This window comes from Apiospora phragmitis (genome assembly GCF_038363925.1).
Source record: "Apiospora phragmitis strain CBS 135458 chromosome Unknown utg000009l:1.0-1189150.0:1.0-1190623.0, whole genome shotgun sequence".
Taxonomy (NCBI): domain Eukaryota; kingdom Fungi; phylum Ascomycota; class Sordariomycetes; order Amphisphaeriales; family Apiosporaceae; genus Apiospora; species Apiospora phragmitis.
Window position 1 is genome coordinate 972,407 of NW_027117408.1, and position 21,734 is coordinate 994,140.

Genomic DNA, 21,734 nt, shown 5'->3' on the forward strand with positions numbered 1-21,734 from the left:
GCCCCTCGGGTTGTCAAGAGCCAGCCATACGGATATCACTGCTAGAATCCGCAGATGGATCGATGGGAGGATTAGGAGCACGTGTCATACCCCTCGGGAGGCTGGACAAACATTAATGAAACAAACAAAGCCCTGCAATGTCGGTACCTATCCGCTGTTACCCGTGAATATCGACGGATCGCCACCGCCGCTGCTGCCGTCCGAACGACGAACACGAGGAAAGAGCGGGCAGGGGACAACGGTATTCTCTCCAACAGACGCAAGCAACCTGATCTGCTGGCAGCCAGTGGTCAGTTGCATTATAGGGGTCCCGCATTATTATGCAGAACGGCTTGCCCTGTAGCACAATTGGACACAGTTTTCGATAACTGGATACACCAATGCCCTCAACAAAACATAGTCTTGGCCGTCACTCAAGTCGTACACGTGGGAGAATAGAGTTAGCTTCGCAAAAGGAAACTCGGCGGAGCCACAAGCCCTGCAGGCTATGAGCGGGGTGGTGCATTCGCCGGGCCAGATAGCGACCTCTCGTCGCGGCTTGGAGAAGTGACGGCTTGAAGGTTCCCCTCCTCAGAACTCCTCTCCCACATCTGGACCAGGAGATTGCCTCTCAACGCAAACAATATGGGACCCCAAACTTCGTATATTGACCTACTCATCATAGGCGCCGGGCCGGCGGGCCTTGCAGCCGCCTACTGGGCCTCGGAATATGGCCTCGATGCTCGGGTTATCGATGACAAGCCAGACCGCGTCACCAAGGGCCACGCCGACGGAATCACATGCAGGACCATGGAGATGTTCGACAGCTTCGGCATCGCCGGTCATGTTTACGATGAAGCTGCTCTGGACTATCAAATCCGCTACTGGGTGAGTAGTACGTCCCGACACCAAGTGACCTCCGCTGGCTGGTGACGCTGCTGATCGAACGGAATTTCCCCCATAGAGATTCAATGCCGAGGGGCGGCTTGACCGTGCCCAGTCCATCAACTCCCAGGCCGCTGAGATTAGCAGGTTCCAGCAATGTCTTCTAAGTCAGGGCCGCATCGAAGAGCTACTGGAGGATCGAATCTCCCGAAGGGGCCGCCTAAGGGTAGAGCGTGATGTTGAGACGCTGAGGCTCACCTTGCACAAACGGGATGATCCCAGCGCAGAGACTCATCCTGTTCAAGTGACCGTACGGCAAAGAGGAGGCTGCATGGGTGACGATAATGTCGAGACCGTCCGAGCCAAGTACGTCATCGGTGCCGACGGCGCGCACAGCTGGACCCGTCGCCAGCTGGGCCTCACCATGAGAGGCGAGCAGGCTCCTCACGTCTGGGGTGTCATTGATCTCGTCGCAATCACAGACTTCCCTGATATCCGCCAGACCTGCGTCATTTGTTCCGAGCAGGGCAACATCCACGTCGTGCCACGTGAGCGCGGCATGGTGCGTCTTTACGTCCAGCTCGACGGGGTCAGCCTCAGCGCCGGGCTGCGGTCCGAAGCCACGCTCGAGATAATCCTCTCCACGGCCAGGAAGGCCCTGCACCCCTTTTCGCTGGAATGCGCCCGTCTGGACTGGTGGTCGGTCTACCAGGTAGGCCAGCGCATCGCAGACCGGTTCAGCGCAGGGGGCTGCGTCTTCCTCGTCGGCGACGCCATCCACACCCACTCGCCCAAAGTTGGACAGGTAACGACTTGCAATTCCCGTGTTCTGCAGGCGTCGCCACTCTATCTAACGTGGTTTTTGCAGGGAATGAACGTTTCGATGCAGGATTCCTACAATCTGGGCTGGAAAGTAAGTGGAGTGCTCAAAGGACAGCTGCAGTCACATGTGCTCGAGACGTATGAAACGGAGCGACGCCCAGTGGCCGAGAGCCTCATTTCCGTCGACCAGGAGACGGTGGCCTTCTATGCCGCTCGCGGTGATAATATCGCAACCCGAGATCTCCAGTGTTTCCGCGAACGTCATTACGCATTTCTCAGCGGTGTGGCCATACAATGGTAAATTTTCTCCCGTGTCATCATGCCTTCAATGCTCTTCATACTGACTTGTGCTTATAGTAAGTGAATTCAGTGTTCCACTTCTCCCGAGGAGATCCTCTCCCGGAGGGATGCCCGTTCAATATCCAGTTGAGGAGGTAGTGCTGACGTCAGGCAGACGAAGGGAACGCCCTAATCTATGCGCCTTCAGCGATTGAGCTCGCAACGGGGATCCAGCTGGGCCGACGAATGCCCTCCTACCGTGTCATCAACTACGCCGACGCCAGGCCAACTGAGCTCGCCAGCAAATTGGCTTCGGACGGGAGATGGGGCGTGATACTGTTCGCGGGCGACCTGAGGAAGGCCACCCAGTTGAGGCGGCTGGAAGAGACGTGCGCGGCGCTCCTCAGATCACGTTTGCTACTCACTCAAGGCAGCAGCAAGCTAGTCACCATCACGGCCAGTTCGAGAGACAGCCTGCCGCTGATGGGTCTACCTCCCCTGCTGTACCGCGGAGAGAATGGGCAGGACAGGAAGTATGACGTGGTCTTCAGTGATGAGCCAGACGTATATGGTGCTTTCACCGATATGTATGCCAAGTGTGGAGTAGATGGCGAAAAGGGATGTTTAGTCGTGTGTCGACCGGATCAGCACGTCGGTTTCATTGGATCATTGGAAGATGTGCCGAGTTTGGATGCTTTCTGCACAGGCATCTTTCGAGACAGCTACATGTAGCGTCGCTTTAAGCCTCACTGGCAATGCCAGTAATATATCTTAGCGAGTGCTACGGCTACGTTAATAGCCAATGCCAGCCGCCCCCATCGACTTCCCATATCCCCTCGTTCTACCAATACCGTCGACGCCAGCACCGTCGCCCAGGACGGGACCCTTTGTCAACGGCAAACACACTCGCCGTCGGGCTAGCATCCCCTTCAATGCCGGCTTCTTTTCCCCGTTATCACCTACGGTCCTCCCGCGTCAACAGTTACACCACCCCCCTCTCCCGATACGGCTACGGCCGATAGGCTCGTATTTCCGCTCGGCATGTAGGAATTTAAGTCACAAGAACGGTTTTGTTTTCCTTCTTTTTTTTCTTTTCATACGGCCTCTCTACTTTTACTGCAGATTTGCGGCGGCAATGCCGAGGTCGGTGCAGGTGCCCAGGTCTAGTAGCTACTTCCCTTGCGTACTCAGTTGGACCCTTGCGTGATTGCATCTTACATTGTGTGTGCAAGGGCCCGAGATGTCTGATGTCGAGGTATGTGTGGTACGTTCCTTCCATGACGTCGCAGCTGCCCACTCTGCCCGTTATCGGCAAGGGAGGTTCTAGGAAGCCGACTAGCGGTCCATCCTGGAATGGTTTAATGTTGTGTCATATCGCGTAAAGCTGGCAGTACAGGTATACAGGTATGACCTGAGATGATGAGGTACTTTTAATGTAATTTGTGTGCGCGCTGTTGTCCACCAATGGACGACGTGGGTGAGCCGCTCATCTCGCCACCACCAATCAACAGTCCCGATCGGTATAATATGAACAGCATCTGACGCATCTCTTCAGTTCGGCGTTGCCGATAGTTGTTAAACTGTATATAAAGCGCATACAACCCGGTTTTTCCTCTTCTTTGGGGCATAATTTCAAGTACAAGTCCGTGGATTGGTTCTTTTTTTGTCTTATCCAGTATCACCATCCAACCTTCGCATCATGTCGTCCAACATGACAGCCGACAACGAGGAGCAAGCACCTCTTCTGTTCGAAACGCACCTGTGTTGCAACGGAAATACCCCGCAAGAAGAGGAGGATCATGAGGATCGAAAGTTGAACGGCGTCCACCTGTGCCTCGCTATTGGCTTTCCCTATTTGGCCCTTCTCTTGGTCGCTATGGGTAAGGAAACACGCCTGTGTCCAGGCGGCTAATGTATCACTGATTCAATGCCAGACGTGACCCTGGTGTCGACCCTCTCCGCTACCATGGCCGCCGCTTTCTCCGCACTGTCTCTGGTCTCCTGGCTTGGCTCGTCCTACCTCGTCGCCTCTGCCGTCGTTCAACCACTATGCGGGAAGCTGTCGGACATATACGGCCGCCGTTGTGGCTTCTTCGTTGCACTGACCATGTTCGGTCTCGGCAACGTTGCCTGCGGGATTGCACCACAGGCCTGGGTGCTTATTGCGGGAAGGATCATCGCGGGGCTCGGCGGAGGAGCGAGTAAGTAGCCACCTTGGTCTCATCCGTGACATGACGGCTGACGGTGACCTGCTACCAACGGCAGTCAATTGCATATGTGCCTTTATCACCACGGATCTCGTACCGCTTCGGCAAAGGACCGTGTGGTCGGGCATTGCCGATGTTGTATGGGCTGTAGGAATCGGTCTGGGTGGTGTGGTCGGCGGCCTAGTGAACGACTGGGTTGGTTGGCGCTGGGCATTTCTCGGCGCGATCCCGATCACCCTAGTCGTGGCAATAGGAGCAAGCGCCACTCTGACTCTCCCACAGCAGACACACGGAATCTCTTCAGAAGGTCAATCGGGCAAGCTTGATCTCCTGGGCGCCGCGACTGTCACTGGAGCTGTTACATGCCTGACTGTGGGTCTTGCCCTGGCTGAGCAAGGCAGTGTCGTATTGACGTCGGGGCTACTGGTTGTATCACTCCTCCTCACAATTTGCTTTGTTTACGTGGAAAACGCACCGTCAACACCCAACCCAATCATGCCCCTGTACCTCCTCAAAGATCGCAGCATCTCGATGGCCTGTCTGTCAGGCTTTTTCGTGGCAGGTTCCATGCACGGCCTTCTTTATTACGTCCCCTTCTTAATTCAGGTCAGGGGTTTCCGTGCATCCGAAGTTGGTGTACAGATGCTTGGCGAGCTTGTAGGCGCATCCGTCGGTTCGCTAGCGACGGGGATTGTCATCAAGACCTTGGGGGGTTACAAAGCCGTGAAGCCGGTTGTATTCCTGCTCTATCTTGTCGCCCCCTGCGGTTTCATGCTGAGCGATCTGGACACGAGCCCTTGGGTCACGGTGGCCATCTTGGGCGCCATGGGAGCCGGCTTTGGCAGTGTGTTGACGGTGCTTCTGATCTCGGTTTTGTCGCTGACGGAGCGACACGTTCAAGCTACAGCAACCAGCATGTTGTATTCCACTCGTCAAACCGGTGCCGCATGCGGCGTCGCAAGCTCAGGCATCATCCTGGGGTTAGTTACGGCGGCCCATGCTGGCCACCAGCCCGTGGATCTGCCCAATATCGCGGAGCAATGTGACAGGTATCTGTTCCCAGGCCCCAATCGTCCCCGAATATGCGTCGTTTATGGCGATGGATTACACCAAGTATTCCTTTTCACGGCCATTCTCGGCCTCGTTGGACTAATCTGCAGCTTCATGATACGCAGCAAGTCACTTACGTCACAGCGAGGTGATACCGTTGGTGCTTGAACGATGGTCTTTTGGCACAGCTACCTTTCAAAAGTACTGGGATTTAACATTGCTTGAGGCACTGGAGGATGCCATGTCATTCGGCTAGGGATCTGAGAATTTTCGTGGCGAGTTGATTTGAAGCCTGGAAGGTCTATGAGCAGCTACTGCTGACATACCCCAGAATTAATGCAACATTTCGTCCCGCATTCCTGCAGATCGCCTTTCTGGTTCTACACGTTGTTCTACACGTTGTCTTGGGAGGGTATCTCCCGTAGACTGTGTAGCAGCGGCAAGGCTTCAGGTTTCTATAGAACCATTCTTCCCTGGTTTATGGAACGCTAGCGAAGCTCAGCTTCTTGATTATATTATATCAAAATCAAAGATATCGTCGCAGTATATAACAAGGGTAAAGCCCCTTATTGTGACTAGCGTGGTCCGCTAGTCAGTCTCTTATATATATTTATCTTTCTTCTTTTTCCTTTTTCTTCTTCTCTAGTTTCTTTGATTCGATACCACGGTAAGGGCGCCTGGGCAGAAATCGAGACTCACATATAAGAAACTCTCAAATTCTGTAACTCAGAAGAAGCCTGTTGTATATATATAGAGCCATACGGCAGTTCTCTTTTATCAGACCTGCTTCTAGAAGTATTCGACCCCATACTCTCACCTATACTGCCTTCTGCTGCTCGCGTTGATACGAAAGACATCCTGTGCACCAATCCTTGATCCTCAATTTACAGCCACCGAACCCGTCTGGACCGCAACCTGGACATCCATCTAAACCAATCACTACCAAGCTCTAAGTCCTTTCGCGTGCCTTCTGCCAGTCTATACGTCAGGATGGATCTAATTCAAGCGCTCAAGGATGCAACTGATGCCGGCATTGTCAAGGGCCTGAAAGACATTTCGGGCGTCAAGCATCGTCTTGACATTGATGTTATGATTCGGGACCAGCCTGACACTTTCAATCTCTTCATCCTGGCTCTTGACAAGATGCAGAAGCCTGACTTTCAACCTCGTGGACTGCGATACGCAGAGATCTCCGGTAATTTCACCCCTTTATCCAACCAAGACTTGTGTTTGACACGGACGAAGGAATCCATGGCATACCCATGAAACTATGGGATGGGGTGCCCGGTAAGGTAAACATGGCTGGAGGTGACCTTGCGGGTATTGTCATCACTCCAGGTCCACGTTCCCAGTCTGGCATCGGCCTTACGTGGGTCTACTCGAGGTATGCTTTAGATTATTTCACCCAAGCAGATTGCATCATCTTCTGACTCGATACCTACAGCAAACCCTCTTCATCACCATGGTGGAACTTGCCAGACAGTGGAATACGACGGAGAACAGGGAAAAATATCATCAGGCTGCCCTCGAGTTCAGAATGCCGTATTGGGACTACTACCGTCCAAGGGGCCCCCGAGTCAACTTTCCCGGCATCATTAAGAACGGAATGACGTCCTTCGCCTACGACTACTCTTGCCCCATTGCTTTCACAGTGGACAAGATCAATGTGCGCGCTGCTCCGGACGACAAATGGATGGCAATGGGAAATCCTCTCCATCATTGGGATTTCGAGAAGGACTTCGTACCCGAGAAGGATTGGGTCAGCACCAAAGCTTTCGTCCAAGATGAGGTACGTAAAGAGTTCCTTACAGAAGCAGAGTTCTGACCATTATAGCTCCTGTACGCCAGGAATAGGACCACCCGCTACCCATTACCAGGGAAGGGCAAGACGCCTAGTCCTACAACGGAATCCGAGACGCTGCTCAACCAGGTGCTCAACGCTCTGCGCATGGATTCCAACCGCCTTGCACAGGCCTTTCTGTTGGATGAGGCTTATAATGAGTACGATGTGTTCGCATCCAACGAGAGCCGCAAGGAAGGCTACACGAGCAACACGGACGCAGGGAGATACATGGACGAGAAGGCATCAGGGTCCCTCGAATCTTTGCACAACCTCTACCACGGCCTTATTGGGGGAAACCCCAAGATCAAAAGGGGAGACAACGACGAAATTATCGTTGGTGGCGGCGGAGGGCATATGTCGCAAATGAGCACTGCGGCATTCGACCCCGTTTTTGTGAGTACTGCCCGTCAGCTGGCACTCATATTACCTATCCAAGTCCTGCTCGACTAATCTACATTATGACTGACTGCCTACTTAGTGGATGCACCATGGGTAAATATTAATCGAGCGCTTTTGAAACATCGTACAAGTTGTCCTCCTACTAATGAAGTTGTCTCAGTCAAGTGGAGAGGCTTGCCTCCATCTGGCAGGCTATCCACCGAGACGAGGAGCACAGCTGGCTCAAAGAGGCCTCTGATCGTGAACTCGCTCTCTTCCCGTTTCGCCAGTCACCAGGCATAGCCGCTGAAAACATGTGGAAGGCAGACATGTTGAGGGACCACGAGACTCTCGGATACACGTACGACAACGTCCAGGGAACCAAAGAGGAGATCCGAAATAGGTTGAAGGATATGTAAAACTGGTCCATCTACGACCCTGACAGCCGCCGCGACTGTGAAGTCAAGGCGCCGGCCAATAGTGAGTCTCCTATTCTTCAACCACCCTTGAGGTTCAAGGCTGACTCTCATTTTCTTCACACCACAGTGGAGCCGATAGCTGTAGACAAAACGCCATTTTTTGCACCTTTGATTGAAGAACCGCCGATCCTCAGTGGCCAAGCACCTGGAGACAAGCTGCTATCAGGTGAAGAAAAACCAGGCCCTGGGAAACACTTGGCCGTATTCCACCCGAAGCACAACTCGAGAGAGTGGTACATAGACAACATGGTGACGAGGTATGTGATGCATCTATAGATGCGTATTGCATCGATCGAGATGTCCTGGATACTAACTACTTCGGGCAGACAATTTTTCAACGGCACCTTCTCCGTCTTCTTCTTCATCTTCACCGAAGAACACGGCGCCGCGCCCGACACGACCCACGACGCGTTCCAGGCGCCCGCTCTTGTGGGCGTGCACCACGTCTTCACCGCGCCCGCCGAGGTCTGCGACAACTGCGGCGACCACGCGGCGGCCGCGACCCTCGTGGAGACGACGATCCCCATCACTTCGATGCTGATCGACTTCAGAGCTCAACAGGTTATCCGCAGCCTCGAGCCGGAAGATGTGAAGCCCTTCCTCACGAAGCGCCTTAAGTGTAAGATCTGTACAGTAAGTCGAGCATCACTTTTTCTTGGTGGGAAGATAGTTGTGTGTGGCTGATACAGACGAAACAACAGGCCGACGGCATGCCCTCCGATCCCCGTGCCATGGCTGGGGACGCCACATTCAAAGTAGGGATCAGCACCAAGTGTATCGAAGACGGACAGGTCTCCTACGCTCGGTATGCAGACATCATCGATTCCATTGTGGGCTCGGCACCCGCAACTTGCAGTGCCGTCGCTGCTCTCGGGGATCGTCTCGGGGGTGCTACTAGAGTGTTTGGTTCAGGCTAGACCAGTCTTTGAAGAAGTATTACGTTAGTGCCGCAGTCTCTCCGCGTTTACAAGGTGAATGAGGCATTGCAATGCACTGGGATTTCATTCGCTTGGAGAGGTACCAAAGATGTGGGCGTTAAGAGTATAATCCTTGTATCTTAAGTCTACCACACTCATTATGAATCTATAAACCCTATAAAGGCTCAAGAAAGGCTACACCTAGGGGGAAAGGGGGGTCAGTAAACAAATGGCAATATAACGAACTATTATACTATACTCTTATGCTAGGCTCCAGACGACGCTCCTTCTCGCCGAAAACACAGCCTTTACATGTCTTGCCGTTTGCCGCGCAGGACCCGTCCGTGGTCGTGTTCCCCGAGGCAGGCGGATCGCCGCCACCGGTAGAAGTGCAAGCGCCGAACGGGGACTGGCAGCCAGCGTCGCAATGGGCCGAGGTGGCGCCGCACCAGCCCCCCAAGGAACATCAGGCGCCTAAGGATGAGCCTAGGTATATTTTCTTAGGATAGTAATGGGTGATGTACCCGTTCCTTCTGTCTAGAAACCCATTTTTCGACTTGGTGCTGGGTTATTTACATTGCCTCGACCTCATTGCAGTGTGAGAAGTCCCATAGGCTAGAATCAGATTTCTGAACGTGCCAATCGCGGACATTGAAACGAGATTTTAACCTAATTTACTCACACTATCTTCGACTTTGAAAGATGAAGACCTGTCACGGACTAGCTACCACCTGATTAATCAAGTAGTGCATATAACGTGTAAACTCGGTATGTGAAGAAAGGATTAAAAAAATTCACCAAACGAGTTACGGTCACGCATGAAGAATGTGCAACGTAAGAAGATGAAGACTCGGTCCGGGGTGAATCATCAAACCCCGTCAAAAATTGCAAATCGTATTCATCATCTCGCAGGCCCAAGCGTTGCCGCCGGTAGTCTCATCCAGCGCACGCATGGCGCGGTTCCAAACAAGCAAAGCAAAGGAGAGAGAGAAAAAAAAGGAAACGGCTCTTCTGGCCAGCGTTCAAATCTTGAAAAGACACAAAAAGAAGAGGGGAGGAAGCAAAAAAACAGACTACATGGGATTGGTCGCCCGCCCCCCTTTCCTCTCCCTAAACTTGATGTTCTTAGTGCTGTTGCTGCTGCTGCTGCGGCGGCAAGTCGACCAGCTCGATCCCGCTGTTGTTGTTGTTGCTGTCGTTGCCGCCGCGGCGGAACCAGGGGAACCCGGGGAAGTGGTTTCGGAACGACGCAGCGAGGCGGACCAGGCCGAGCACGAGGAAAAAGCCAAGGATGGTGCCGACCGTGATGATGACGTACATCATCGTGTTCTTGTCCCATCCGCCGCTTCCACCAGCGTTCACATCAGTGCTGGGCGTTGCCGCTGGCGAGACGGCAACGCCCCCAGCACTGCTGGTGGTGTTGGTTCGTGCATCTACCACGAACTGCGGCTCGTCCAGCAGGGTCACCACCGAGGTGGTCGGAAAACATCTGTACATGGACCGGGCCGGCGTCCCGGTCCAGAGGTACGTTCCGCAAGCGGGGAAGTCGGTGTAGGTGCTATATTACATATTCAAGTCAGCCAGTCAGTCCCATAATAAATAGTGAATTATGAAATGTGTTTTAGACAAGGTAATAGAAGAAGAGCTCGAGAAGTATGAGGGGGGAAAAAGGGAGGTTAAATCACTTACCAGCAGCCGGCGGCGGTGTTGGCCTCGTCGCAAGACCCGGCGACGACGGCGCTATAGTCCACGCAGACCGAAAACAGCGGCGAGTTTGTGCCCGAAGCACAGCGGACGACGTGCGCCTCGTTGGTGGCGCAAGCAAAGCCCTCGTTGTATGTCCAGGGGTAAGCTATTTAATAAATATTGTTAGCCCTCAGTCCTCAGTCCTCAGTTTCAGTTCCCTATCTGTCTCAGAGTAGAATGATGCTTTGCTAGGACAAAAACAACATGAGAAGCGACGCATAACGGAGTTCAAGTAGACGAGAAACTTACAAGAGACGCCGGAGACCCAACCGCAAGTCTTGGTATTCGGCCAGGTGTTGGTGGTGGTGGCGGCGGCAGCGGCGGCGAGGAAGACAGGGGCGGAGGCGGCGGCGAAGGCGACGGCGGTCTCAGAAGCAGGGGTGGGGCAGGGGCAGGGGCGGCGGCGGCGGGGGAGACGGATCCAGTCTCGCGAGGCACCCAGAGGGCGCGCTCGCCCATCGCCATGGTGACGATGGCCACCAGAAGCAGGGCCAGGATCTTGTTCATGATGTCTGCTAGGCATGAGTGAGTATTAACTGAGGCGTGCATCGTGGGCAGCAGCATTAAATGCACTTACAGGCCGAAAATCCCTTGAGAGGGAGAGAGAGTAAGAGAGAGAGAGAGAGAGAGAGAGAGAGAGAGTGTGTGTGTGTGTGAATATATATGATTCCAATATCAAAGATCAACGTGTGAAGTCAGGGGCGCAGTTGGTTGGTATCAATGATATTATTTCTCAGAGGTTTGCAAAAGTAAACAGAGTGACTGAAGTTCGTTTTTGCGCGCCAGTGTGTGTAAGTTGAATCGAGCCTAAAGCACAATATCTACAATGAAAGCTCCCAGTGAGAGCAATGGCTCAACTGTGACCTACGCAGTGCTATTCACTGCGAATCAGTGTTGTGGCCAAACAAGACCGCTAAGTCATATCGCCTGAGGCGCCTGAATAAGGCACGCTCACCCAGCGGTCAACCGTAAAGCTCCCACTGAGCGTCGCCGACCATTAGAGCCATAAACCACCTGAGCTGCTTTAAGCAAGGCCCTGTATGCGAAGGCATCACTTCGATTGTAAGCATCAAAGCTCCTCGCGCTAGCGTAGAGATTGTCAGCACTCCAGGAGGCATGTGTTTAAATCGGTAAACTGCTGTACAATGGCGGCACTATGATGTTCTGTGATGCACAAAGTGAGTTGACATCGGCAAAGAACGACTTTATCCAAGCACACCTTGAGAGGTTCTGTCAGCTAACGTGTTGCTGCTCTCTTTCTAGGCCAGTCCTGCCAATTGCGGCGTACGCCAGCCAACACCTCACAGCATTGAGCAATCGAGATTCATTTCTTTCAAGACTTCTGCTTTTCCCTCACGAGCCCGGCGCCAAGTACATTCACCTGCTCTCCGTTGCTGGACAGTGTAGGTGTCGGCAGAGCTTGCTGCGACTCCGAGTTTTTCGGTTTCTTCCTCACAAGGCCCCCACCCAGAGTGTTTATAGGAGGTGCTGCTTCGCCAGGGCACGAAGAAGCCTCCTCGCCATCCGCTGCCGTGCGCTTTCGCTTAACCATGCCCGACAGGTTGTTAATGGCAGTGCCTGTTGTTGTCGTTGCCCCGCCGCCGTCGCTACTCGCCTCCGGAGGTAGCACAGGATTCGGTCGGCGCCCCACAATATCCAGACTCCAGCGCTCGCCGACGTTGACCTCATTGATCCACCGGGCGGTGCTTGCGAGCGCCTGCTTCACGGAGCCGAACTCGAGGTGGAGCAGCAGCTCGACGGCGCGCTTGTAGCCCGAGTCGTCGAGGATGACCTGGCCCCGGCCCTCCTCGGGCCAGTAGTAGTGGGCGGTGCTCGTGTGCTTGGGGAAGTGGGCACGCTGGTGGGTTTTGATGCGTGGTGGGCGCGGAACAACGGGACCCTTGAGGACCACTTTTTTCTTCTTCTGCTTCTTCTCCCTCGTCGCCTTTGAATCTGTCTCGCTGCGCTTTAGAGTTGCTGCAGCTGCAGCTGCACTAGCTGACCGCACACCACCCTGTGCTGCATGAGATGCATCTGCAGCAGAGTGTGTAGGTCGAGAGGGCGGGTCAAGAACAAGCCAGATGAAACCGGTCAAGCGCCCACTAGAGCATTCTTGACGGTGTGACATCAGCTCCCAGAATGTGTCGAGTGTTTTTGGTGTTGGCCATCCACCTGTCAGCCTTTGCCTTTGGGGCGTAGTTTCCTCCAGCTCATCTACGAAGCGGGCCTTTGGGTCGTCTGGGTACATGGGTATAAGACAGCGTGGGGGGGATGTTCTTTCCATACGTTGCGGGATCCGAGGTGTAAGGCGAGATGCGCTCCAGGGGATCTTTGAGGGTCCAGTTGTCCTTGGCTTTCTGGGTGCGAGGTAGCAGGAGCCGGGTATCATACTGCTCCAGACCCGGCACGATCAGATAACCGTGTACCTGCTCCCACTCTGGGGTGCTCCCACCCGGCGGTTCTAGCAAGGGGTTAAGGACGCGACACCACCATCTCACTAGGCCCCGGTCGTCGAGGACATGTTTCCCGCCGTTCTTGACGCTTCCGGGGAAGATGTATTGTGACTGAGCTCGCGCGAATAGGTTGATGATGCACTGAATGTGTTTGCGCCGCCATTGCGCAACGAGGTACGAGACGAAGGTAGTTGTGACTTGCCGGATGGGCGAAAGGGTGCCCTGCGGGAGCTTCAAAAGATTGAGGTAGCCGGTCGAGTCGGCCTTGGACACGAAGATGATGGTGGAAAAAGAGGTCGTATATATGTACACTTCGAGGGCCAGCACGAGCACCTGCTCTTTGGATTCGGGGTGTTCGATCGAGACGGCCAGGAAGTGCTTCTCGCAGTATGTCTTGAGCGGCTTCCGCGGCCGCACCTCGACGGCCTCGGCGCCGTTCTTGGTGGTTTCGGTCGGAAGCGCGGGCGGGTTGTTCAGAGGTTCGGTCAGGGTGGGAGGCGTCGAGAGATGGTGGACGGCGAACTTGGCATGTTCGGGGAGGACCTGCGCGAGCTGTTCGACAAGGGCATTCTTCTTGGAATTGGGACTCGAGGCGCTGGCTTCGGGGCCGCCGCCCGTTGTCTCTGTTGGGTTCGACATATTTGGAGATCGGGATTGGAGTTGGGGTTATTTTCAAAGTATCAGAAAGAGAACCCATTCAATTTAAGTCATACTTAAGGTTGCGGAAACAGTCATCTAGACTGGTGTGAATACAATTGACATGATGATGACTCCAGCTTCATACAGTCAGGCTCAAACAGCACACATTTTCAATATGGATCAGGACCAAAGGGGACGTGGTGGCTCAGACTCTAGTCCGTCATGCTTCGACTCGACGCAATGCTCAAGCAGTGGACGCGCTCCCCGATTGGCGATTACCGGCATATTGCCCAAACCCCCTAAGCTTGAGCTCCGACAAGGTAAATCAATCGACAGGGGGGTTGCGGCCAGTAGCGCGAATTTAATACTTGCAGCTCAATAGCGTTGTGGCGCGAATCTCAAGTATCGAAAATGCACGTCCCCACGTGACAGCGCACCCAATCCAATCGCAGGAACAGTAGCCGCTTCTTTTGGTCCCTCAATTGAATTATCGCTGGTGACTCCAGAAAATTTCCCAATCGCCAGCTCCAGCCACAAAAACCACCGGTGCCGATTCGCAACCACCAAGACTGCCATTGCCTGGGACGATTTGGCTACCAAGTTGTTGCCAGCCGTCTCCATTTTGTCCTGTTTCTTTTCTTTTCAAGCAGACTTGGCAGATCGCAATGGCGCTTAATGCCTCGAGGTCCGCAGCGCAGTTCGCCCGACAAGCTCTGCAAAGCTCGACCAAGCGCTCCTCGCCCGCCATAACCACACGACCTCTCGCCGCTGCCGCCGCCACGACGACGACACCACACCGATCCTTTTCCTCCTCCAACAGCAGATTATTACAAGAAGATGATTCCGCCCTCTACGTCTCGTCGGAGGAGCTGTCCCCCCGGTGGGCCCACACGCCGGAGCGCATGAAGGCGTCCTTCAGCCCGCACATCACCATGGACCCGAGCCGCTCCATCTGGGCCGTCAACGAGTCGCCGCAGAAGCTCGACGACGCCCTCAACAACCTGCTCGGCCACGACGGCGACCGCCTGCTGCCCGACGAGCTCAAGTGGCTGGCCGTGACCCACAAGTCCTTCGACCAGGGCCGCCGCGGCTTCAACGACCGCCTCGCCTTCCTGGGCAAGCAGGTCGCCACCATGGAGGCCATGCAGGGCATCCTGAACGCCCAGTTTTCTAAATTTGCAAGCGCGGCCGCAACTCCTCCTTCCGCATCGCCAACCGAGGGCGTCATCGCCGAGGTCGTGGAGGGTATGGCCAGAGAGGAGAAGGGCATCCCCGAGGATATTTACGGCCACAGGCGGGAGCCCTTCCAGCACGCCGCTCTGGAGAGGACCGACGAGTTGAGCATCTTGCAGGCTACCGACATCTTGTCGCTAAAGAAGCTGCAAAAGATTGCGGTGTCGACGGGCATTGCGGAGGTTGTTAGGTGGAAGCCGAGAAAGGTGAGCGCGGTCACTTCCAATTGACTCCCAATTCAACTCTCTGAAGTATCCCGGAACGTCTAATACCTAACCCATCTGATTAGCCCGAAAGCATGAAAGCTTCAGGTGTTCTTCCCGTCATGGGCGGCGCTATTTACGCCATCATCGGAGCCATCTCTCTGCAACACGGTGGCAAGGTCGCGAGCCGAGTTGTCCGAGAGCGCATAATTAGGAGAATCAAGCCAAACTAAATAAAAGATGTGAGAGTGGGACACAAGGAGCCTAAGGAGCATTGCATTGTAACAACATGTATAAAATACTATATCCATGTGTATAACGAAGTTAGAGAGCACCATTCATTCCATTCAGACCCGGGTGTCTCCCTCTGCCTCAGGTATCGATTCAAGCCATACTTCGTTTCTGTGCGAGAGGTATGATCTTTCCAAGGAACCTGCTGCTGATTTGAGAACCAAGTCAAATGGACCGAACCCGACGTCACGTCAAGTAAAACCTGTAATGGGCTAGCATCGTCTCAATGTCTAATGGCTTGTCATCACACTCGCCTTTTGAAGATAACGAAATAACGTCGACTGCTTACTAGAAGCTGGAAGAGAGGTGTGGGCACTTGTGAAACCAAAGTTGCCATGTTTACGCAGCATCTGTTAGAGTCCACACATATATCTTCTTCAACTTGAAGTCGTAGGTTTAGGTCTGGGCCTCGAATATATGCCCTACAAGGTAAGCAGTATACCTCTAACCGGCCACAGAAAAGAAATAGAAAAAATATTGCCAAGTCGTACCTTGCATGACGCATATTTGGATTTCCATGGCAGATGGGCTCTCTCCAGTTTACCTACTGCCCATCCCCATCCTCTCTGGGTGGGGACCCGCCTGCCCTCGCACCACGTTGGTTTGACTCGTAAACAAGAATTATCGGATCATTCCACGTCACCTCCCCCAATTCCGATGGAATGGTCTCCACGCCCAGTTTAATAGTAATAATTGGAAGTCGGTATATGTCGAACTCCAGATCAGCAGAAGCAAGATCAGAACCAAGATTGCTCTTCTTTCAAGTGACAATCGGCCGGGGCCCGGTCATTCGGGGACATTTTGGAGAAACCCTGCCAGCGCGCCTTACTAACCATAAGAAGGGCAACTAACACAAATGCGGGCTGTTGGCCGATCTTGGTAGCACCGTAGCAGCAACAACATCATCAATCCAACCTGCCAGCTATCCCCCCCTCGTACGGCTTCTTGTCACGAGAGTTTTCGGCCTACCTGGCGAACCCCCATCCTTATTCCGATCGTAGTCAGTCATTCGGAATTCCCCAGGTAGTCTAGCGCAGCAGCAGCAGCAGCAACAGCAGCGGTAGTCCAAGACGTCCACTGTTTTGTCCCAGTCGTTCGATCTCCACCCCCTTCAATTCACCCTGGAAGAAGACAATGGACGCGCTGCAGAAGAAGCTTCTACCCTTGGCGGGTCACCGACCTCTCCTCCACCGCCTCCGCCTGCCCTACCTCCTCATCGTCCCGGGCCTGCTCGCCATCGCCACCATCGCGCTTCTCGGCTTTCACTCGGACCTGAACATCGCGGCCCTCTACTCGCAGTGCCACGCTAGGTCGCGCCTGCGCTGGGTGTCACGCGTCCCCATCGTCGGCGCGCCCTCCTGCTTCCTGACCTCCTTCTTCCAGCTCGCTGTCGGTGGCGGCGACGGCGATAGTGGCGATAGCCATCATCATCATTCGTCCTCGGTCCGCGCCCTCGCCATCATGAGCGTCGTGCTTTCCTTCGTCGCGGCCCTGCTGACTGTCAACCTGGTCGAGTCCGCCCGCCTCTGCAATCGCCGCAGCTGGCTCATCGCCCGGCCCACCGTGCCTTGGCTGGTTTTCAACCTGATTGGGGGCGCCCTGGTCTGGGACATAGTCATCGTGCCCGAGTTCCTCCGCCGCGCGAAGCACGTCCAGGCCGCCAAGGAGTCGGCCGCGGCCGAGCGGTTGCGAGATGTCGACTCGTTCATCGACCTCGAGGTGCGCGGCCTCACGAGCCAGGTCGAGGTGGTTGCTATCCCATTGGCCGTGCTGCTGGGTTTCGTGGCGCCCAGCGCGGCCATGCTGGTCACGGTAGGTCACCCGATCGCCGTCGTAGTCTGGCTGTTCTTCCCGCTCTGGGTCTCCCTCGTGCGGTACGCCGTCAAGGTCGTCGGTGTCAACGCCATCCGGGATCCCGAGCCGCACCGCCTCGAGTCTCACCAAATATCTCTCGGTCTCATGTATGCCGTGCCCGTCGTGTGTTCCATCGCGTCGCACGTCTTCCTTCTTGTGAACCTCTTCGGCAGCCCCGACGATCGTAGGGAGATGACGCGGGCGACGACCAAGTTCATCCAGATCGATTTCCTCATCATTGGCGCCACCTTCTTGTACTGGCTCCTCGTCGAGGCCGGCATGCTGACGACGGCGGTCATGATCGTCAGCTCCGTTGTTCTCGGTCCCGGGGCTGGCTTGTGTGGGTCCTGGCTATTGAGGGAGAAGGCCATCGAGAGGTATCCCCACGGCGAAGGCGGTGAGCGTGCTGCTGCTGCTGGGGACCAGCAAGAACACGATGAAGAGTCACCGCTCTTGCGGCCATAGATTGATCCATATATCCTATGCCCTATTACCTACCTAGCATATATTCCAAGAATAGACATCCCACGTGCCACCTGAGCAACGGGGCTGAAACCCTTCCACCACCTCGCGCACCTATCTCGCTGTACTGTACTCTGTGCAACTTCTGTTTTGCAGCTGTATCGGTGTGCGCTATCGTCTGATCCATAGTAGCGTGCATCGACAGACATCCGTCGGACAACACGCCGCCCCAAAATCGCGCACTGGTTTCATTTCGACATCTTCCCTTTGGGCGGGATCATATTATCGTGCCCTAACTGCCGAGCCAGGCGAGCGAAACCCCTTTATTATGCCCATGGCGCTTTCGTGACAGCACATGAAACTTGTTTCTTCTGTCTGCCGTCCTCTGTCCCTCAATTGGAAACAGACTCGATACTACGTCCCGACTCAGGTCAAACCGGTATACGAACTCAATATACCGGTTTGCAATGTCACATTTTCAGGACTAACCAGGGCGGTGGGACCACCGGTTCAGACTACTTTAGTGTGCGTGAGAGATAAAAAATGACCCTGATTCAGGCGTGCATCGCGGGGGAGCATCGTGTCTCTAGGCGACGACGAACCGGGAAGCGGCTTATTGGCATGATTGATGGAACACCAAGAAGTTGGCAGACGACGACGATGGATTGAGGCGCAGGCTCACCACTTGAAGCAGATCTCATTTCCGATTAATCCGGATCAGCCGGTTTGCGCGATCGATTGAAGCCTATATTGTGGTTCATGTGCGAACGCGGGAACGTCGTCATGCTATTGACTGACAAAAAAGAAGAGAGGTCTTATTATTATTATCAATTTGCATGAAATCCTGCCTTGGCCGACGGGGTCATTTGAAGCCCAAAAAGCAGGATTCACGAACGCCACCGGTCTATGTCGCCTGAAAATTAGAAGGCATACCCTAGGTCGCTGCACCCTCAGCGTTACATCCGGCCGGCAGTCGGACGAGCAAGGGGACTTGGTCGGACGTTGCGCCCGTAAAGTTTCCATGGCCTGAACCAGAACAGCCGACCATTGGGGGCCAAAACAACACGGGACAGTATTGCTTAGCTAAGTCAAGAAGGGGAAAGGGAGGTGTGTTGGGACCAGGGCAAGGGCCCCGCCATGGATGGAAGGATAAAGGTAAAGACAAGGCCTCTCTCGCCATGCATCCCCTTCTCAAGTCAACATTCAACCGACCATCCAACACCACCAAACGAAGCAAAAACCCGCAGCCTCCTTCCAAGAAACTGGGCAGCCAAAACCTTCTAGGGCGCCATCCACCGCACACACACACACACACATACGCACATATACACACACGCACGCAAGGGGGGCGACAGCGACACTGACAAGAGCATACCATGAAGCATCACTGGATAACGAGCGACACACCAGACTACCTGCTGGATAAACAAAGCGACACACCAGATTCAGACTGCGGCGTACCAGAGACATGTAAACAACCGCCCATGGCCCAACCAGTTTTCCACCTTTTCCCGCAATTGCCCTTGGAGATCCGCCTGAAGATATGGTAAGTCCCGAGTCATGCCGTCTCCCCGTCTCCCCCATCTTTATCGCCCCGCCCGGTCGCATAGAATTGCGATCCTATCGCCGATTGCTTTCCTTTTCGGGGTTTCGCTCCTTTTTTCTTCTTCTTCTCAGCTGGTCTTGTTTGATCATCATACTAACCTACCCGTAGGCGCCTCTCCCTAGAACCCCGCGTGCTCGAGCTGCACTCACGGCGCACGCACTACGCCCAGGCCGAGGACTGGCCCTGGCAGTCCGACTGCTTCAACCCGGCACTGCTGTCGGTGTGCGACGAGGCGCGCGGCGAGGCCCTGCAGGCGCTGACGGTGGCGCTGCCGATGCCGCACGGCGGTATGCTGTACTGCGACCCGATGCGCGACGTGCTGGTGGTGCTGGGCGACTCGGACCTGCCGCGGCTGCGGCAGCTGTTCGCCGAGGTCGAGGACCAGGACCCGCGCGGGTTACGGCACCTAGCCCTCAGCGTCGCCCCCTGGGCGCATGACTACGCGGGCCCGACGCTGCGCATCTGGCAGCGCGCCCTGTTCCACAAGCTTGATCGTTTGACGCTCGTGCTCTACCGCGGGTGCGACCCCCCGGCCGGCTTCCACCGCGGCACCTGCCGCCTCGACGGCTTCGAGGGCAAGTCCGACCACCGCCACATGCAGTACCTCGTCCTCGTCGACCGCTTCAAGCAGTACCACGGCCGGGGCGACTCGTGGATGATGGTGGGCAAGACGCAGATACGGATCGAGGAGTTGGTGTTCATGGCCGAGGATGGTTCGAGGCTGGACTGACTGGTCATTTTTTGTCTTTTCTAATGATAGTACGGTTTATTTAATTACTGGGGGGAATAGCGAATTGATGATTCATGATATCCAAACCCCTTCAAGCTTTGTTGACCTCGACAGTGGGTCATTCTTTCGGTTTACATTTGACGCCAGCATCATGCTATGATTGTCCACATACGTTTCCTGCCGTCCATTGGCTCAAGCATCCTCGCGTAATGGAATGTCCCCATCATTCCCTAATCATACTGATACTTTTCCTGCGCTAATTCACTTCTTGTTTGTTTCCATTCGCAGCAGCTAGGCCGTCAAACTCGCCCACCACCGCAGGCCGACAGAGACGCCCACCCCTGCCGCAGATGCAGTAGTGAAGAGCATGACATCGGCGGGATTCGACAGAGAGACTGTCGCCGTACACCCAACCACAACAATCACAACGCCGGCTACCACCAGACCCGTAGCCAAAACATTCGCCCGGATCTTTATCAGCATCAGAGTCAGGAGAAACAAAGCGACAATCACCGCCAGGCTCATCCGTTTCCTGAGTCCACTACGCCTCTGGAAAAAACTCGCGGGACCCCGCGACGACGGGCTCGACATCCTGCTCCCACGGCCCCCGGACCATGATGGGGCTGCCGTTCGGGTCGACGCACCGCCCCCCGAGAACTGTCTCTAACACGTGGTGGTCTACGAGCCGCTTTCCCGTGATGAGGAATGGGTCTCTTGCGTGGCTGCTCCGCTTTTCCATGTATTCGTCGTCTTGCAGCGCCTTCACTGAAGACAAAGACTTCAACGCGTTCAAGTCAGTTGGTATGAAGCTTGAAGGCTCGTAGGAGGAAGGGGCGAGAAAGAAATTATATACCATATTGGTCCAGGTCCGCCTCCCAGCCATCCGCTTCTTTGCCGTCGCATTGGATCTCGGCGGCGTGCTCGGCAAGTTTCCACTGCAACTTCCGCAGCCGTAGCCTCTGCATCTCCGTAATTCTAACCCGGAAGCTGTGTTCCTCATCTGATCTCTTGAGGTTGTCTGGGACTCTCGGCGGCGAGTAGCAGAACAGTTTCTCCAAGAGTCCACGCAACATTACAGGCCAGTCCGCGGGGATATCCCATATGGTAAAGGCCTGTTTCTTGATGGGCTCGATGAGCATCATGCGGTGATGCCTTGCCGCAAATGAGAGTTCCTCGCTTCCTGAGGTGTCTGACATGATTTCGTCTAATCCCGGTACCGTTGCCCAGGTAGAATGTGAGTTATTTGACTTGATGAGGTTGGGATTCGAAATAGATTCCAGCCTGATTTGTTGAGAGTCATTTGACAGGAAATAAATGGGCGGTGGCGGGTGGCCACTGGGTTAATGACTTGTCGTCGTGGCTGGATAGCTATTGCCCAATGATATGCACAGGAACATTTTTTTCGCGGTGATACTGACGCCGTAGATGTACCATAATGTGTATGTTAGCTTATCAATACATTCACCCTTGGAGGGTGGCGTAAATATGAGATTACCATAAGTTCTTGTTAAACATAAGATACGCCATGTGGCGGCAGTGCAGTCGACGCCTGGGATTCACGGCAGCCTGTTACTGTTCCGAGTCAGTGTAACCAAATTGCTTTTTTTCAACGACAAGGGTAGATTGGCTTCTGCTCTTCGGAGCTGTGAAACCTTTTCATAGGCAAGAGAACTGATAA

The 21,734-nt window shown here is 54.5% G+C and overlaps 9 protein-coding genes across 9 annotated transcripts; 6 read left to right on the top strand and 3 right to left on the bottom strand.

Moving 5' to 3' along the window:
- Nucleotides 1–624: 624 nt before the first annotated feature.
- Nucleotides 625–2,697, top strand: PG994_009790 (fad binding domain protein; the record flags this gene model as incomplete). Its single annotated transcript, XM_066861199.1, has 4 exons — nt 625–867; nt 944–1,669; nt 1,733–1,967; nt 2,141–2,697. The coding sequence occupies 4 exons, from the start codon at nt 625–627 to the stop codon at nt 2,695–2,697; spliced, it is 1,761 nt and encodes a 586-aa protein (XP_066713369.1).
- Nucleotides 2,698–3,664: 967 nt separating this feature from the next.
- Nucleotides 3,665–5,390, top strand: PG994_009791 (MFS multidrug transporter; the record flags this gene model as incomplete). Its single annotated transcript, XM_066861200.1, has 3 exons — nt 3,665–3,845; nt 3,900–4,166; nt 4,231–5,390. The coding sequence occupies 3 exons, from the start codon at nt 3,665–3,667 to the stop codon at nt 5,388–5,390; spliced, it is 1,608 nt and encodes a 535-aa protein (XP_066713370.1).
- Nucleotides 5,391–6,113: 723 nt separating this feature from the next.
- On the top strand, nt 6,114–9,317 carry PG994_009792 (Tyrosinase; the record flags this gene model as incomplete). Its single annotated transcript, XM_066861201.1, has 11 exons — nt 6,114–6,417; nt 6,468–6,591; nt 6,636–7,011; nt 7,057–7,458; nt 7,544–7,557; nt 7,625–7,804; nt 7,889–8,179; nt 8,249–8,555; nt 8,624–8,801; nt 9,023–9,056; nt 9,110–9,317. Coding segments are annotated over 11 exons (2,418 nt in total), but the record flags the coding sequence as incomplete, so codon positions are not given.
- Nucleotides 9,318–9,964: 647 nt separating this feature from the next.
- Nucleotides 9,965–11,092, bottom strand: PG994_009793 (uncharacterized protein; the record flags this gene model as incomplete). The annotated part of the gene is made up of 3 exons (XM_066861202.1): nt 9,965–10,397; nt 10,529–10,691; nt 10,831–11,092. 3 exons carry the CDS (start codon nt 11,090–11,092, stop codon nt 9,965–9,967), a joined length of 858 nt encoding a protein of 285 aa, XP_066713372.1.
- An 826-nt stretch (nt 11,093–11,918) lies between these two features.
- On the bottom strand, nt 11,919–13,677 carry PG994_009794 (uncharacterized protein; the record flags this gene model as incomplete). The annotated part of the gene is made up of 2 exons (XM_066861203.1): nt 11,919–12,771; nt 12,872–13,677. The coding sequence occupies 2 exons, from the start codon at nt 13,675–13,677 to the stop codon at nt 11,919–11,921; spliced, it is 1,659 nt and encodes a 552-aa protein (XP_066713373.1).
- A 665-nt stretch (nt 13,678–14,342) lies between these two features.
- Nucleotides 14,343–15,346, top strand: PG994_009795 (mitochondrial 54S ribosomal protein mL57; the record flags this gene model as incomplete). Its single annotated transcript, XM_066861204.1, has 2 exons — nt 14,343–15,116; nt 15,200–15,346. 2 exons carry the CDS (start codon nt 14,343–14,345, stop codon nt 15,344–15,346), a joined length of 921 nt encoding a protein of 306 aa, XP_066713374.1.
- A 1,192-nt stretch (nt 15,347–16,538) lies between these two features.
- PG994_009796 (uncharacterized protein) lies at nt 16,539–17,723 on the top strand (the record flags this gene model as incomplete). The annotated part of the gene is made up of 1 exon (XM_066861205.1): nt 16,539–17,723. The coding sequence occupies one exon, from the start codon at nt 16,539–16,541 to the stop codon at nt 17,721–17,723; it is 1,185 nt and encodes a 394-aa protein (XP_066713375.1).
- A 1,481-nt stretch (nt 17,724–19,204) lies between these two features.
- PG994_009797 (uncharacterized protein) lies at nt 19,205–20,056 on the top strand (the record flags this gene model as incomplete). Its single annotated transcript, XM_066861206.1, has 2 exons — nt 19,205–19,266; nt 19,435–20,056. The coding sequence occupies 2 exons, from the start codon at nt 19,205–19,207 to the stop codon at nt 20,054–20,056; spliced, it is 684 nt and encodes a 227-aa protein (XP_066713376.1).
- Nucleotides 20,057–20,597: 541 nt separating this feature from the next.
- On the bottom strand, nt 20,598–21,252 carry PG994_009798 (uncharacterized protein; the record flags this gene model as incomplete). The annotated part of the gene is made up of 2 exons (XM_066861207.1): nt 20,598–20,821; nt 20,910–21,252. 2 exons carry the CDS (start codon nt 21,250–21,252, stop codon nt 20,598–20,600), a joined length of 567 nt encoding a protein of 188 aa, XP_066713377.1.
- Between the last annotated feature and the right edge of the window lie 482 nt (nt 21,253–21,734).